This window comes from Sciurus carolinensis, chromosome 1 (assembly GCF_902686445.1).
Source record: "Sciurus carolinensis chromosome 1, mSciCar1.2, whole genome shotgun sequence".
Taxonomy (NCBI): Eukaryota; Metazoa; Chordata; class Mammalia; order Rodentia; family Sciuridae; genus Sciurus; species Sciurus carolinensis.
Window position 1 is genome coordinate 1636598 of NC_062213.1, and position 14363 is coordinate 1650960.

The 14363-nt window shown below is 52.9% G+C and overlaps 1 protein-coding gene across 1 annotated transcript in view; it reads left to right on the forward strand.

Annotated features, from left to right (window-relative positions):
- Window positions 1-6772: 6772 nt before the first annotated feature.
- Window positions 6773-14363, forward strand: part of Zc3h3 (zinc finger CCCH-type containing 3) — an 83614-nt gene continuing 76023 nt past the window's right edge. Inside the window, exons 1-3 of the mRNA XM_047518898.1 lie at window positions 6773-6896; window positions 8069-9386; window positions 10850-11043. Coding sequence (XP_047374854.1) covers window positions 6809-6896; window positions 8069-9386; window positions 10850-11043 — 1600 coding nt within the window. The 5' untranslated portion in view covers window positions 6773-6808. The remainder of the gene's footprint in view (window positions 6897-8068; window positions 9387-10849; window positions 11044-14363) is intronic.

The window sequence follows — 14363 nt, forward strand, 5'->3', positions numbered from 1 at the left end:
CTTACCGTTTGGGAGATCCTACTATTTAAAATCTGTTAAGCACCTGTTTGCTGTTTGTTATTGTGATATAAGATGCAATTGTACATCACGCAGATCTATTTGTGGTCATTAGCACTGTTTCCTAATCTTATCAGAGGTCTACAGCTATCCCATGTAGACCTGTTAAAGGCAGACTCACAGTTAAAATTATCCAACTGAGCCACGGATTCTAAATTCTGCTTCAAAAGTAAAAGTTAAATTACTATTTAAAGGATTTCTGTGTAACTGTGACACTAATTATTATTGGCTTCCCTATATGTTAATATATTTGTGTTTCCCAAATGTACAAGCCTAAAATACAAGGTTTTGAAGAACATTTTACCAAGCTGGTGTCTTCCAAACAAAATTTATTTGCAGAGACAGCTTTTTTCAGGCTTGTGTGCATCTGCTTGTGTCATGACTCACCTAGACACTGCATCCCAAAGAGCACCACTCTGAAAACTGACAGTCTGGCACTAGTCACCTAGGGAGGGAACCTATGAACAAAAAACACTCCACTTTTTAAACATTTTCTCAAAAATGTCTGTGGTACTGGGGATAGAACCCAGGGGGGCTCTACCGCTGAGTCACATCACCAGCCCTCTATACTTTTTATTTTGAGACAGGTTCTCACTAAGTTGTCCAGGCTGGCCTTGGACTTGCAACCCTCCTGCCTCGGCCTCCTGTGACCCTGGGATTACAGGGCTGTGTAACCATGCCCAGCACATTCCATGTACTATTTAATTTTTGCAGTAGTAAGGATAGAACCCAGGGGCATTTTACTACTGAGCTACAACCCCAGCCATTTTTTTTTTTTAAAGCAGGATCTAAGTTGCTCAAGGTCTTGCTAAATTGCTGAGGCTGGCCTCAAACTCATGATCCTCCTGCCTCAGCTTCCTGGGTTGCTGGAATTACAGGTATGCACCACCACACCGAGACATCCCCAGACATTCTTGCTGGGTTTATGCCACTGTGCCTGGCATCATTTCTTTTAGTTTTAAAAGACAAAGTTGGACTGGGATTTATTTGGGTCATTTAATGTTTTGCAATTGGATAGAAATGGCCTGTTGTCAACAGGTTGTGTAGGGAGGATTATGTTGTGTTTCTGCACTGGAACGATAACCTGGAGCCGCTTCGGAGAGATAGTAAGGACAGCCTGAGGTCCTCCTGTGTCCTGTCAGTTGTAGCTCATCCTAGAGTACTGTGTACAGTGAAATGTTAATTTTTGCCTTGTCAGTTGCTAAATGCTCATCAAATCCTGACTGTTTTAAGTCCTTTGTTGTTCTTTTCTGAAGCACTGGTAAACAGATTCACGGAAAAGACTCTAATGATTACTCTTCAATACATCTTCTTGATAAGGAGACCTATTTTTTCCCCAAGTGAGTTAGTTTTTTTAGATGTCATTGAGAAAATTTGTATTATTGTAAAAGAAAATCATGTTTTTTGGTTTGAAACTATTACATGAACTGGATTTGTTTTGTCTGTTGGTCACCTCTTGAAATTCTGCAGAAGTACCACTACTGCTATCACCTGGTCCAGTGCTGTTTGCTGACAGCTACGGCTCCAGAGCAGGAAAGGCAAGCTCGGCAAGGGCTCCAGGGTCGCTTGGCTTCGGAGGTACTCCTCTGAAACGTCCTGTTGCTCAGACATGGCTCGCGGGGTCACGACACTGATCCCGACCAATCATCATTTCCCGTTCTACGTGAGACTAGGTAAGACCAACCACCGGGACGGCATGCTGGCCAGCAGGGATGACGAAAGCTGAACCGCAGGCTTTGTCAGCGAGGTCCAGGGACTCCTCACAAGGACAGGGGATCTGAGGAAAGTCTGGGCACGTGCCTCAGCCCCACCAACTAGGAAATCCTGATGACTACCCCAAATACTCTGCCAAAATCACAAGTTTGCCCTGAGTCAACTAGAGCCCCATCTAACAGGCCTGCTCTTGGAGAAAGCCAGACCTTGAGATTCGATCATGTAGATGAGAGTTTTTTTTTTGCGCTGCTGGGGATTGAACCCAGGGCCTTGTGCTTGTGAGGCAAGCACTCTACCAGCTGAGCTACCTCCCCAGCCCCAGTTTTTAGATCAAGGACACACAGCCATGTGATGGCAGCCCGGAGGGAAAGGAACCAACATGGAGGCCAGTCTGCCAGGTGCCGCCACACAAGGGTGGGGCACTGTAGCTCCAGCAGGGCCTACCTAGGTAAGGACAGAGACAGCTGTTTCCAGTGACTCCCCCCACGAGACCCCCTGCTGCTGTTGTTGGGTGCTTCTGGCTCTGACTTGCTGGGCTGTTCTTGGAGTTTATAAAGGTGCTTTACTCTTAGGCTGAAGTATGTGGCTGCTTTTTGAAGATTGCCCAGGGTGGTTAGGACACAACCAAAAAGGCTCTGTCAGATGTTTCCTGGTTTCCATCCCAAGTGCTCGGTGCTGATCCTGCTCCTTCCATTCTTTGGGCCACACTGGTGCCTGGTGTCAGGAGCTGGGGAATTGGTGCTCCTCGTGGGGAACACTGTTGCCTCTACATTAGTACTCCGGGAAGATAAAACATCGAAATCCCAGATAACTCACCATCTTAAAACCTCCGAGGACTGCCACGGGCAACGTTGTCTCCAGTATTCCACAGCTGGTACAAGCCATGAAGGCTGCCACCCAGCCCTCTGCTCTCGCTGCCTTAATAATACCTCTTATTTTGGGCCCATTTAACTTGTTTTTTAGGTACTGGGGATTTAACCCAGGGGTGCTTTCCACTGAGACAGATCCCCAGCCCTTTTTGAGACAGGGTCTCACTAAGTTGCTTAGGGCCTCCCTGGGGCTGAGGCTGGCCTTCACATTGCAGCCCTCCTGCCTCAGCCTTGAGGTGCTAAGATCATAAGTGTGCACCGCACACCTTGACTTATATGTCTCCTACAACAAATTCAAGTAATGCTAATGGTTGCCTAGGGACTCCAACACATTCCAAGTCAGGCGCCTATGTGCCCTTCCTCTTTAGATCAGTGAGAGGTTTATAACTTGCCAGTGTAGGGCCGGTGTGTGTATATATCAGCTTGAAGAAACTACAGCAGAGATCTGTGGCCCTCATCTCTTAAGAATAAGGGTGAAAATTACTCCAGGGAAATTTAAGACAGTTAGAGTCCCCTATGAAGGACAGAACACCTTAAGATTAGGGGCAGCATCTCTCAGCAGGGAGTGAGACAGCCACATTAGCTCTGAGTCCTACAGGGTTAAAAGATGCACCTGAAAAGTAGGACTTAAACAGTGGGTCAGTCAAGGCCAAGGGAGTAAGGTCATTCCAGGAGATGGCAGGCTGGGAAGTCCATGCAGCCTTCTGAAACTGTGTGGCCAGTAGAGCTACAGAGAAGCCAGGTCCAGACAAGACATGGTCAGTAAGACCAAACCCCAGTTACTTTACTCCATTACCACAGTGAAAAGCAAATCCCAATGTGAAGACTTAACCCGTTAAGTCCCAAGTGTTCAATTCTGTGAATATCTCAACGACACGGGTGCATTAAGCTGCATTGGAAATCACCACCATCTCCTGCAGCTTATGTCTTTTATCATCAGTGAGAAAAAAAATACCTATAAACAGGATGCTGGGACAGCACGTTACTTCAGAAATACACGCACCAGCCATGAGCAGGACACTGGGCACACATCACACAACATACAAAGGTGTGCCTGTCATTGCTGCTCCACAGTGATCACTGCTGAGAAGGAACGACCACTGTGAACACAGGGTGTGCTGTGTTCTTGACTGCATGCTGCTCCCGGGACTTGGCTTGTTCTCACATCATCGCTTCTTGCAGTTTGACTAAGATGGCCTCTCACATCCAGTCTGACACCACCATGGACAGTACCAGCTCCAGGAGTATCACCCTTTCTTCCTTCTGGTGATTAGAGAGCGAGGCAGATGGCTCTTTTGAGATCTTTGTTCACAGATTCGTAAATGATCCATGCAGTTATAATACATGTTATCAATTATTCAAGTGAAGAGTCCAGTATCATTGTTTACCTCTAACAGAAGTGAAATATTTGGAAACCAACCAGTCAGGTCTATCTGCACCACCACTGACACTGTTACGTATCTACTACCTTCGGTTGGACACGCTGGCTCACAATCTGTTTTTTAAAAATATATACATACACACATACATATATATTTAGTTGTAGATGGACACAGTTCCTTTTTTTATATATGGTTCTGAGGATCAACCCAGGGCCTCCCCCGTGCTAGGAAAGTGCTTAACCACTAAGCCACAACCCCAGCCCCCACCATTTTTTCCTTCTGTACTGGGTATTAAACTCAGGTGCTCAGGGGCTAGGGTCACATCCCAGCCCTGGCTGGGTCTCCTGAACCCCTGGGAGTGTGAGTGTGCAGCACGGTGCCTGCCTTTGCCTGCTCTTCACTTTCCAGTGCTGGAGCTTGCTGAGTGGCTCCCCTGTGTCCTTGTTCTTTCCAACAAGGACATGTTTATTATCCAACCATTTGACAGCAATTCTATCATGAGCATTCAGTTTGCAATCAGACAACCCTCTTGCTTATTTTATTTTATTTTATTTTATTTTATTTTATTTTATTTTTTGGTACTGGGGATTGAACTCAGGGGTACTTGACCACTGAGCCACATCCCCAGCCCTATTTTGTATTTTATTTACAGACAGAATCTCACTGAGTTGCTTAGCGCCTTGCTGTTGTTGGGGCTGGTTGTGAACTCAAGATCCTCCTGCCTCAGCCTGCCAAGTCTCTGGGATGACAGGCATGGCCTCCTACTTACCTTTTCATCTGTGTTGTTGGCTTGTTCAGTCTGTTCTTCCTCACAGAGCCCACCACTTGGAATCCAAGATTTCAAAGGTGTATCAACTCATCATAAGCAGTGAATAGACTGTCAGAAAAAAACTGTGATTGTGTATTCTCTACCATTTCCAGCATCTGTGGAACCACTTTACTCCCAGGGAAGAAAATGACAATGGATTTTGAGTAGACAACTAGAAATATTCAATTATACATCCATTGGGTTTTTGAGTTATCTTTATTACAGCATCAGGCATAAAACATTTATTTGTATATCTGGTTTGCTATAAGACTATTTCTTAAAGGCACTATAGTAAACAGGGCCCAGAAAAGGCACAGAAAAGGGGTGTCTGAAAGGAGTGTAAAAAAGGAACTGTTTACAAAGGTATAGACAGGATTGTGGGAACTGACCAGACATGGTGAAACGCCAGAGATTACAACAGAAGGTGGCAATCATAACCCACCTTATTATCTGCTGCTAGTAAAACCAGTGAGTGCTGAGGTGGCAGACGCTGTGGCTCAGGGCAGGGACTCAGTCTCAGCCAACCTGCAGCCTGTGAGACAATAGCCATGCAGAATAAACACTCTGACCTCTCATCTCCTTTCTGGCTGTGCCTTTCATTGGGCAAGTCCAACAGGAAGCCAGAGAGGAAAACAGACCTTATAAGTCAGCCTCTTTGAACTCAAGGTAGGAGCAAAGACGAACTTTGATGTACAAAGAGAACAGTGAGGGAAGGTGAAGTGAGGTGTTTCAAAATGGAACATTCAGGAAATACTGTAGGTCACTATGTAGTACACATTGTCCCAGTGTCCTATGTATAGGGCAGTTATTTTCCACCACTGACAATTTGAAATACAGTGCATTTCTTGAAATAAAATGACAACCCAGTTCTAGAAAATACTTCCACGATTTCTTATATTATGTATCAGTTCGGTAAACAGTACATAACATTTGGTCATTAGACCTCTAAAAACAATTATTTCGAAGTTACCGTAGTAACATATTTATTGCTGAGTGTCTATAGGTGTTTCACGTCTGGGACAACGAGCAAATGGGTTAAGACGGTTAAGGAGGCATGCATTGCACGGAGGAGGCACGAGGAAGAGCCACGCCCAGCTAACACCCACCTCTGCCTTGATGACATCAAGAGGCGGGTCCCGCCTACGCTGTGGATGCCATAGAAGCGGAACACCTTTGCCTTTGTTTGAGTCAGCCTGGGATGTCTTCTCCTCCTCCTTTTCGCTTCGCTAAGAGTGAAGAGTCTTGTTCCTGTGTCAACGTGCTTTTACCTGATTCTTCTGCCAGAGGGTAGTAAAGCCTACACTTTTACTTACCATAAAGTTTTCGAAGTTCATCCAAGTTACAGCACATGTCAGAACTTACTTCCTTTTCAAGGGTGAATAATATCCCATTACACGTCTGTGGCACATTTTGTTCTGCGGATAGACACTTGGGTTGCTTCCATCTGGCTGTGGCGATCGATGCTGCCACGAACGTGGCGTCCCAACACGCTGAGTCGGGTTTTCCACTCTCGGGTGTCTTCCCAGACGTGGACTTGCCGCAGTTCTACTTTACCTGAGGAACCCCCAGGGCCATTTCCAGCGGCTGCACCTTCACGTTCCCAGCAGTGCGCGAGGGTCTGCACACGTTTCAACACCTGTTTCCACCCACAAGCCAGGCAGGCTTTCATGTCTCCATGAAAGACCTCGGGGCGTCTCGACCGTTCGCTTCTCTTCCGGCTGCAGCCTGGGCGTTAGCAGAGCCTCCGGGTCCAGGGCAACTGTTAACCGGCCCATCTCCACCCGCAGTCCCTCGCGGGGCCCCGCGCAGGCACTGCGAGCGGCCTCTTCCGGCGCTCCCTGGTGACGTTGCCCGCGGCTCGCTCTGCGCGTGCGCGGCCCCGCGTTGCCAGGGCGACGGCGCAACCCTGCGGCCCGCGGTCTTGGTGCTCCCGGAGTTCTGCCGTTCCCGCCCCGCCCGCCGGGAGCAGGCGCGCAGCGATGACGTCGTGGGGGCCTGGCCGGGCGTCGCGGACTCGGGAGATGGAGGAAAAGGAGCAGCTGCGGCGGCAGATCCGCCTCCTGCAGGGTGGGTCGGCCGCAGCCGGGCCGGGCGTGCGTCCCCTCTTTTCCCCCTCACCGCTTGCGGGCCTCTCGGGAGAAGGAGCCCTCGTTCGCGCCCTCCCGACTCTCGGCCGGCCCGCGGCGTCGGTGAGGGTTCGGCCTGGGCCGGTTCCGGGCGGGTCCCGGGCCGGGCGTGGGCAGCGGGCATGCGGGCCTTCCGGGCGGGGGCGGCCGGTCGCTCGGGGCCCCGCGCAGGCGCCCCGCCGGGCCCCTGTCCTTTCCTCGGTACAGACTGTCCCCCCAGATCCAGACTCCCCAGCGCTCAGTTTCCCGCTTATGAATTTAAGTTGGCCTTTCTAGGCGGTAGAAAACCCTTCCAAAGTCATTCCCACAGAGAGAAGCCTTAGGGAGTGAGTCCAGGTGGGCAGCCTCCCGCTGCGGGCCGCTTGGCTCTCCTCGCCTTCGTCCTGCGCGGTGGCCTGGTCTGGACATGGCGTTCTGTTCGTCTGGGCAGGACTTGCCGTGGGGTGTTGGTAACTGGAGGGCTGCCTGTTGGTTTGGCAACTGAGTGTTGGTGCCTGCGTTCCTGCTCTCCTGCGCCAGGCCAGCCACTGGGGGCTTGTTTGGAAAGCCCCGTGGTGTTGGTGTCAGGCCTTCTGTTTTGGAGTAGACAGTGACAGATCAGCTTGTGTCTAAGTGTTCTTTTTTGTGCTGTCAAGCGCCATTGTCGGGGTGTTGGCTGTTACTCTCAGTGGAGATCGTTAAGGTGCAGTTCTGCATCCTTCCCATCTGTGGGCAAAGCAGAGGTCCTCTGTGGCTGACTTGTCTCCCTGTCTAGGCGTTGTAGCTTGGGACCTGGCTGGTCTCTGCATATGGAGTGACACTTCCCTCAGAGACTTGTGGGCACAACAAACCAGCAAATAGAAACTGTCCTACTACAGGGCTGCATTTTCAGGATAAACCAGGCAGATATAGGATTCAAATAGAATAGATGGAAAAAAGGCTTGTGGAAAAATGGGTCCGGCTTTGGGCTGACCTGTCAGTGGTTCCCAGCATTGGGGGCTGCCCCTCTGAATCTGGCAGGGACTCAGGAAATAGGGTCTGAGGGCATCTTGCCAGTTGATGCCCTACCCTTGTGATTATTGCTGCTTTTGTTCACAACTCTGGTTGACTGAGTCTGTGATTCTATCTTCTCAGGTCTAATTGATGACTACAAAAACCTCCATGGCAATGCTTCTGCACCAGGCACCTCAGCTGCTTCCCAGTGGCAGCCGCCCTCTTACCACAGTGGCAGGGCCTTTGCTGCCCGCTACCCTCGTCCAAACCGGAGGGGCTTCTCATCACACCATGGACCTGCATGGCGCAAGAAATACTCCCTTGTGAACCGGCCCCCAGGATCCTCAGAACCAGCTGGTGACCATGCTGTGCAAGCACCCCTCATGGCTGGGGGCAGCCAGGACCCTGACCCTCAGCAGTATGTTCTTGAGAGACAGGTCCAGCTTAGTCCAGATCAGAACATGGTCATCAAAATTAAACCACCATCAAAGTCTGGCTCCACCAGTACTTCAGGGGCTCAGCGGAGCTCTTTGGAAGACTGCGAGGACATGCCCTGGGGTGACCAGAGACCTCAGGAAGGCGAGGGCGAGCCTCCTGGTGGGACGCTGCAGCTCTCAAGGCCAGGAAGAGGCCGGGGGAGCTGCAGTGCAGAGGACTCAATTCTGGTCTGCCAGAAGGAGCCTGGCAAGCCACGGGTGGTGAAGTCTGTGGGCAGTGTGAACGATGGCCCTGCAGAGCCTCGGCGGACTGTCAGTGAGAGTGCAGTTGTGGTCAAGGCTTGTTTCCAGTCCCCCACTTTGCCCCCACGCACTGGAATGGCCCTGGGTCGGAAGGTGGGCCTTCATTCTGCAGCTAGCTGTGCTGTGCAGCCCCTTAGGGATGAAAGAATAAATGCTGGCCATCCAGATCAGCCAGCTCCCTTGGGCTCAGTGGTGGCCCCTGCAAGATCAGTATCAGGGCCCAGGCAGGCCCGGGAGGCCTCACTGCTAGTGTCTTGTCGAACCAATAAGTTTCGGAAAAGCAACTACAAATGGGTGGCCTCCTCCGCAAAGAGCCCCCGGGCCACTCGGAGGGCTCTCAGTCCCAGAGCAGCTGCAGAGAATGTGAGCAGGGCTCCTTTTGGCATATCTGGAAAGACAGAGAAACCACAGCCCAGAGCCGACCCAGAGGCCAGGCCCAGAAGGCTGGCCGTGACCTCCAAGACCGGACCCTCCCCCAGCAAGTACAAGTGGAAGGCATCTAGCCCCTCTGCTTCCTCTTCTTCCTCCTTTCGTTGGCAGTCCGAGGCTGGCAGCAAGGATCAGACCTCTCAACTTTCCCCAGTTCCATCTAGGTCCCCCCCAGGAGACAGGCCAGCAGTGGGACCTGGCAGCTTAAAGCCCCTCTTTGGGGAGACACCACTCTCAGCTTACAAAGTAAAGAGCCGCACCAAGATTGTCCGCAGGCGGGGCAGTACCAGGTGTGCATCTCCACTGCCCAGTGTCCCTTCTGGGTGTGTGGAGGAGGCTGGAACCAGCAAGATCCTTTTGGCCCCTGAGTTGTGGAGTTTGGGGCAGGCCTTTAGCCTCTGTTCCTTCATCGGTCCAGGAATGTTGGGAGGGAGGGCCCACCTCCAGGGGGGTGCAGTGAGGGTTTGGGGCTCATGGTGGGTGTGCTCAGCACCATGGACCTGACCTGGGGGCTCCGTGTATGATTGTGTTTTCAGCAGGAGCCGGGCTGTGGGTGTTATTGTCCTTTAGAGCCACGTAGGTGCCTGATTTACTGAGTAGAGCTTAAAGTTGCAAAGGTGAGGCTCCGGCTGACTCAGGAGCTTGCCCTGGACCCAGCCAGCTGGGAATGGGGGTGGGGACCTGGTCCTCATGGTGCCTGAGGCTAAGGAGAGACCAGAAGCTTGTCAGGCATGGTTTCCTTTCCAAGTCCACAGGATTCAAGGACAGATGGCATGGTACCAGACTGGGTTCTGGGGAGCGGCCAACCACAGATGGGTCTGCTCAGAGTGCTGTGCGGAAGCCTGTGGCTACCTCCAGTCAGGAGCTGTGGGCCATGCATCTGAGCTGACTAGTGGCCAGGGGCTGTGAACTAACATCCCAGCCACCCTCTTGGTGGTGGCCAGGTGACTAGATGGCACTACCACCTCACAAGCATACGACATATTCTGAGCTCACCATCCTCATGCAGTCATGGAGAGACTCAAAGATGGTGTTGTAGCCCAGAGTCTTTGTTCTGGGCTCTGAAACTTCATCACATCAGCAGCTAACAAACAGTAAGTGTGGTGGCTGTATTTGCTGGGCAGAGTGCCTGCTTGTGCCATCAGACAGTGGGGATGTGCCATCCCAGCCCTTCAGGAAGTTCTTCCTGCTGTGTGACCTTGGTCTTTGGCTCAGGGTAGGCTCCCTTCCTCTGACTCTGGTCCCTGTTCTTTGCTCTAATCATGCTGGTGGCTCCCCTTTTTCTGGGGAGTATGGAGAGGAAGCCTTGGAGCACCCCTCTTGCAGGTGGGCTGGGATCTGAGGCAGATCCTCAAAGATGGCATCTTTTTGCATTGCTGCCTCTCCCAACCCTGTGTTGGAGTTTATTAGCCTGGGGAAGTGGGGAGGAGTGTGCACACTGGGAGGAGGCTTGTTGAGGCCTCTGCTCTCCTGGTGAGTGTGGCGGCCTGCCCTGCTCTGGGTCCTCCTTGATTCTGGATCTGCCTGCTTCCTCATCCTGGCTGCAGGGGGAGGGGAAGGAAAGGAGGGAAGCTGAACAGCAGTCAGGTGGACGCTGTGTCTGATTGGGTAGGGAGACAGGGCTTTGGGAGAAGCCATGTATCTGGGCCCTGCTTGTGTCTGGGTCCATGCCTTGCCATGAGGACAGAGTGAGGGTGGGTGGGCAGGGCCACCAGTGAGCCTACTGGGAGCTGCTTGCCTTTTGTCTCTACAGCCTTCCTGGGGACAAGAAGAATGGCCCCTCTCCTGCCACCACCAAGAGCCACCTCAGCCTGCGGCGGAGACAGGTCCTCCGGGGGAAGAACAGCCCCATTCTGAAGAGGACTCCCAATAAGGGCCTGGTGCAGGTCACTAGGCACCGGCTGTGCCATCTGCCACCAAGCCGGGCCCACCTCCCCTCCAAGGAAGGTATGCCAGGAGGAGGGGCTTGGCATGGGCTGGAATGGCTGTGAGCTGCACCCCTCCCTAGTGTTGAACCCAGAGGTGTACCCCCAGCCCTTTTTATTTGCTGTGATGAGACATGGGTTGTCCAGTCTGGCCTTGAACTTGCCTCAGCCTCCTCAGTTGCTGGGGACTCAGGGGTGCACCCCCATGCCTGGCTCCTCCCTGGCCTTTTAGAAACCATGTTTGCTGGCCTCCTGCACATGCTTTCAGAGGCCTGTGGACCCAGAGGGCTCTGCCTCATGGGCAGGGGAGGCTTGTTGATGGGTGCAAGGGAGTATTGTGCCTGCAGCCTGGGTAGGGGACGTGCAGCTAGGCAGGTGCAGGTGGTGGCCTTTCTTCCCAGTCCTCAGTGTGTATTCACTGCATCCCTCTTGTGGGAGGTGGGGGGCAAGGGACCTTGTGCTGACTAGGGTGACCAGCCTCACCTCCTCCAAGGGCTCTCGTCTTTAGCCAGCCTGGGACCATGGGGCTCCTCGCTCTCGTCCAGAACTAGCCTGGGAGTGCTCTGTTGCACTCTCCCTGAGTCATGTGGTGCTGTGAGCCGCTGGAGACCTGTGTGCAGCCTGAGAGCTCCTTGTTGCCCGCGTAGATCCTGGCCTACCAGTTGTAGGTGTGACTCCTTTGAGGACAGGTACACTGGGGGCACCTGCAGGCTGGGGGTGCCATTGGGAGCTCAGCTTGTCTGGGTACACCTCACCCTGTGGCATCTCCTGTCGTTCTCCTTGGAGCCCCTGGGCCAGTGTGGGCGGAGGTGTGTAGAATCAGAGAGTGGGGTGCTTGGGGACTAGCAAGCCTGGGCATGGGCAGTCTGAGTGGACATGGTACTAATGATCATGTGTTGGGCATGGCCCCCAGGAAACATCCTTGACTGACCAGGAAGGTTCTGGAGGGTGCTGGGAGGGACATTGCTGGGCAGAGCTAAGAGCCTGTGTGGAGAGCTGGCTACGGGAGTGTGGGGCCCATGGCACAGGCAGAGCACCCAAGGGGCTTGTGCAGCTGGGACTGGTTGTGAGGAAGCAAGGCTGGAGGGTGCTGGCTACCTGGCCGTTGTGTGTGGCTGACTCTTGCCACGTGCTGGGGCCAGTGTGGATCTTCCCAGGTGACAGGGAGCAGGGAAACCAAGGAGGTACCTGCGGCTGCAGTGAGATATCTGTGTGGGAGTGTGGAGAAGAGGCTTGACTGGACAGTGGGCAGGTGCTCCATGGCCAAGTAAGTAGAGAGGACTGGTTGAGGAGGACTCCAGCTTGGGTGGAGGGCCTGTGGTATTGTGGGAAGGCAGGGTGGGAGGAAGGCTTAGTGAGGTCCTCACTGTTGTCCTCTGGGGTCAACACTCTCTTGCCCACAGTTAGCCTGTTCCCTCTGACCTGGAGCAGAGCGGGGTGTGGGCTGGGGATGGAGAAAGCTTGTGCTGGCAGGGGCTGGCATTGCCCTGAGCTCCACAGGAAGCCAGCAGGGAGGAATGTGGGTCCCTAGATGCCCAGCTCTCCCTGGTGGATAGTACGTGGCCTTGAGTCAGGCCCTGTCGCAGACCGCGGGGTCTGCTGTGGTCACTGCCCCCATAGGACAAGGGGACCGAGGAGCCTCCTAGACAAGTATGATGACTGTGAGGGAGGGCCTGTGGGAAGGCTTCCCTCCCTAACCTGCCTACTGCCCACCAGCCACCTGTGTTGGTCACTTTGGGACCAGGCAGCGTGCTGGCTCCTGGGGCATATTGGAACCATGTCCTGGTGGTGAAGTCAGGTGGCAACCTGTGTACTCACAGGCAGGCCAGGAAGATGCTTTTGGGTGGTCAGTGTGTTCTGAGAATGAGGAAGCGTAAGAGTAGCAGTGGATCTTGAGAAGGCTTGTCAGCGTTAGCCGGGCATTTGGGAGGTTCTCTGAGGAGGGGACCTGAGTGAGAAGAGAGCAAATAACTCAGTTCTGCAAGTGGAGGGCGGGGTAGGACTGAGTTTGCCATGTTCCAGGAACAGAAGAGGGGCTGTGTAGCTGATGTGTTGTCCCAGGTGAGGGGACCAGACCATGTGAAGGTTCTTGTAGGTCCCAGTAAGAAACAGATGGTTGGTTCTGGTTACATTGGGAAGGCAGGCGGGGACAGAAGTGGGAGCTGGGGCTTGGGTCATGTTCTTACGGATAGCAGGTAGTGGTGTGGGCCCACAGTGTCCCGCAGGCTGGAGCAAGCGAAGAGTCATAGGGCCTGCACATATGCCTTGTGTGCTGGGCCACACAAGTGTCTTCTCCTCCTGTGTGGGCAGGGGGCCTCTGGAAGACATACACAGGAGCTGCAAGATGCTGAGCCACACCAGGTGGTCCCAGAGGCTGCCATGGAAAACTGGGACAGCAGAACCACTGGGCTGGGCTTGCTGCAGGAGAGGGGCCTGGCTAGGGCATCATTAGAGAGGGTGGAAGTGAGGACCAGCCTCTCCCTGGGTTGGGACCTGGGCAGAGCCTGGCTAACCCTGAAGCCGGCATGAGGCTTCCCCAGGGTTCCTCGTGCAAGTCCTCCTGTCTCCTTCCCTCCCTGGCCAGGGCTGTCTTGGGTCTCAGGCTGGGATGTTGCCCAGGTGTAGCGCTCTTCTGCCTCCAGGAGGGTCTTAGTGGATGTGTGGTTCTTAGATGGCAGTTCCTTCTAGTAGAGGGGGTCAGTGGTCAGGGGCTGCCCCTTCATCTGGCTGGAATCTTCAGTTTCCCCGTTTTCCTCCAGAAAATGCTTAACTGCAGCTCCAGCTCTCCAGGGCAACAGTGCCCTGATGTCCAGGGAGGGACCTGACCGCCTAAAGGGTTTTGTGCCTGGGAGGGAGGGAGAGAGGCCTCTGGCAGCGGTAGGGCAGCCCTGCCTTGTGGCCTGGTTGCCAGCAGAGGGCGCCCTTGCCCCTCTTATTCTTCAGTCCACCTTTTTCTGGTAATTGATTGCCTAATTTCCTCTTTATGTGAAAGAAAGCAGATATCAAGTAATTTGCAGCAATAACCTGCTAATGCTGGGCCAGTATTGAAACTCCCCTGTTCATTTCAAGTGGCAGATAAAACACTAATACATAATTATCCTTGCAAATTGGATTGTTTTAAATAACCAAAAGGCTACGGCCAGGAGAAAGCGATCCCATCTCCCCCGAGTTACTCTTGCAGCGTAATTGCCACGTTCAATCAATTTCCCTGGCATTAGAAATTCCATCACAATCAACATTAAGCTTTATTCATTGTGATGGCTAAGAGCCGGGCCATTTCTCCTCTTTTTCTTAACTGGCAAAATTAATCAGGGAAAAGATTTTAAACATTTACCCGTGCGA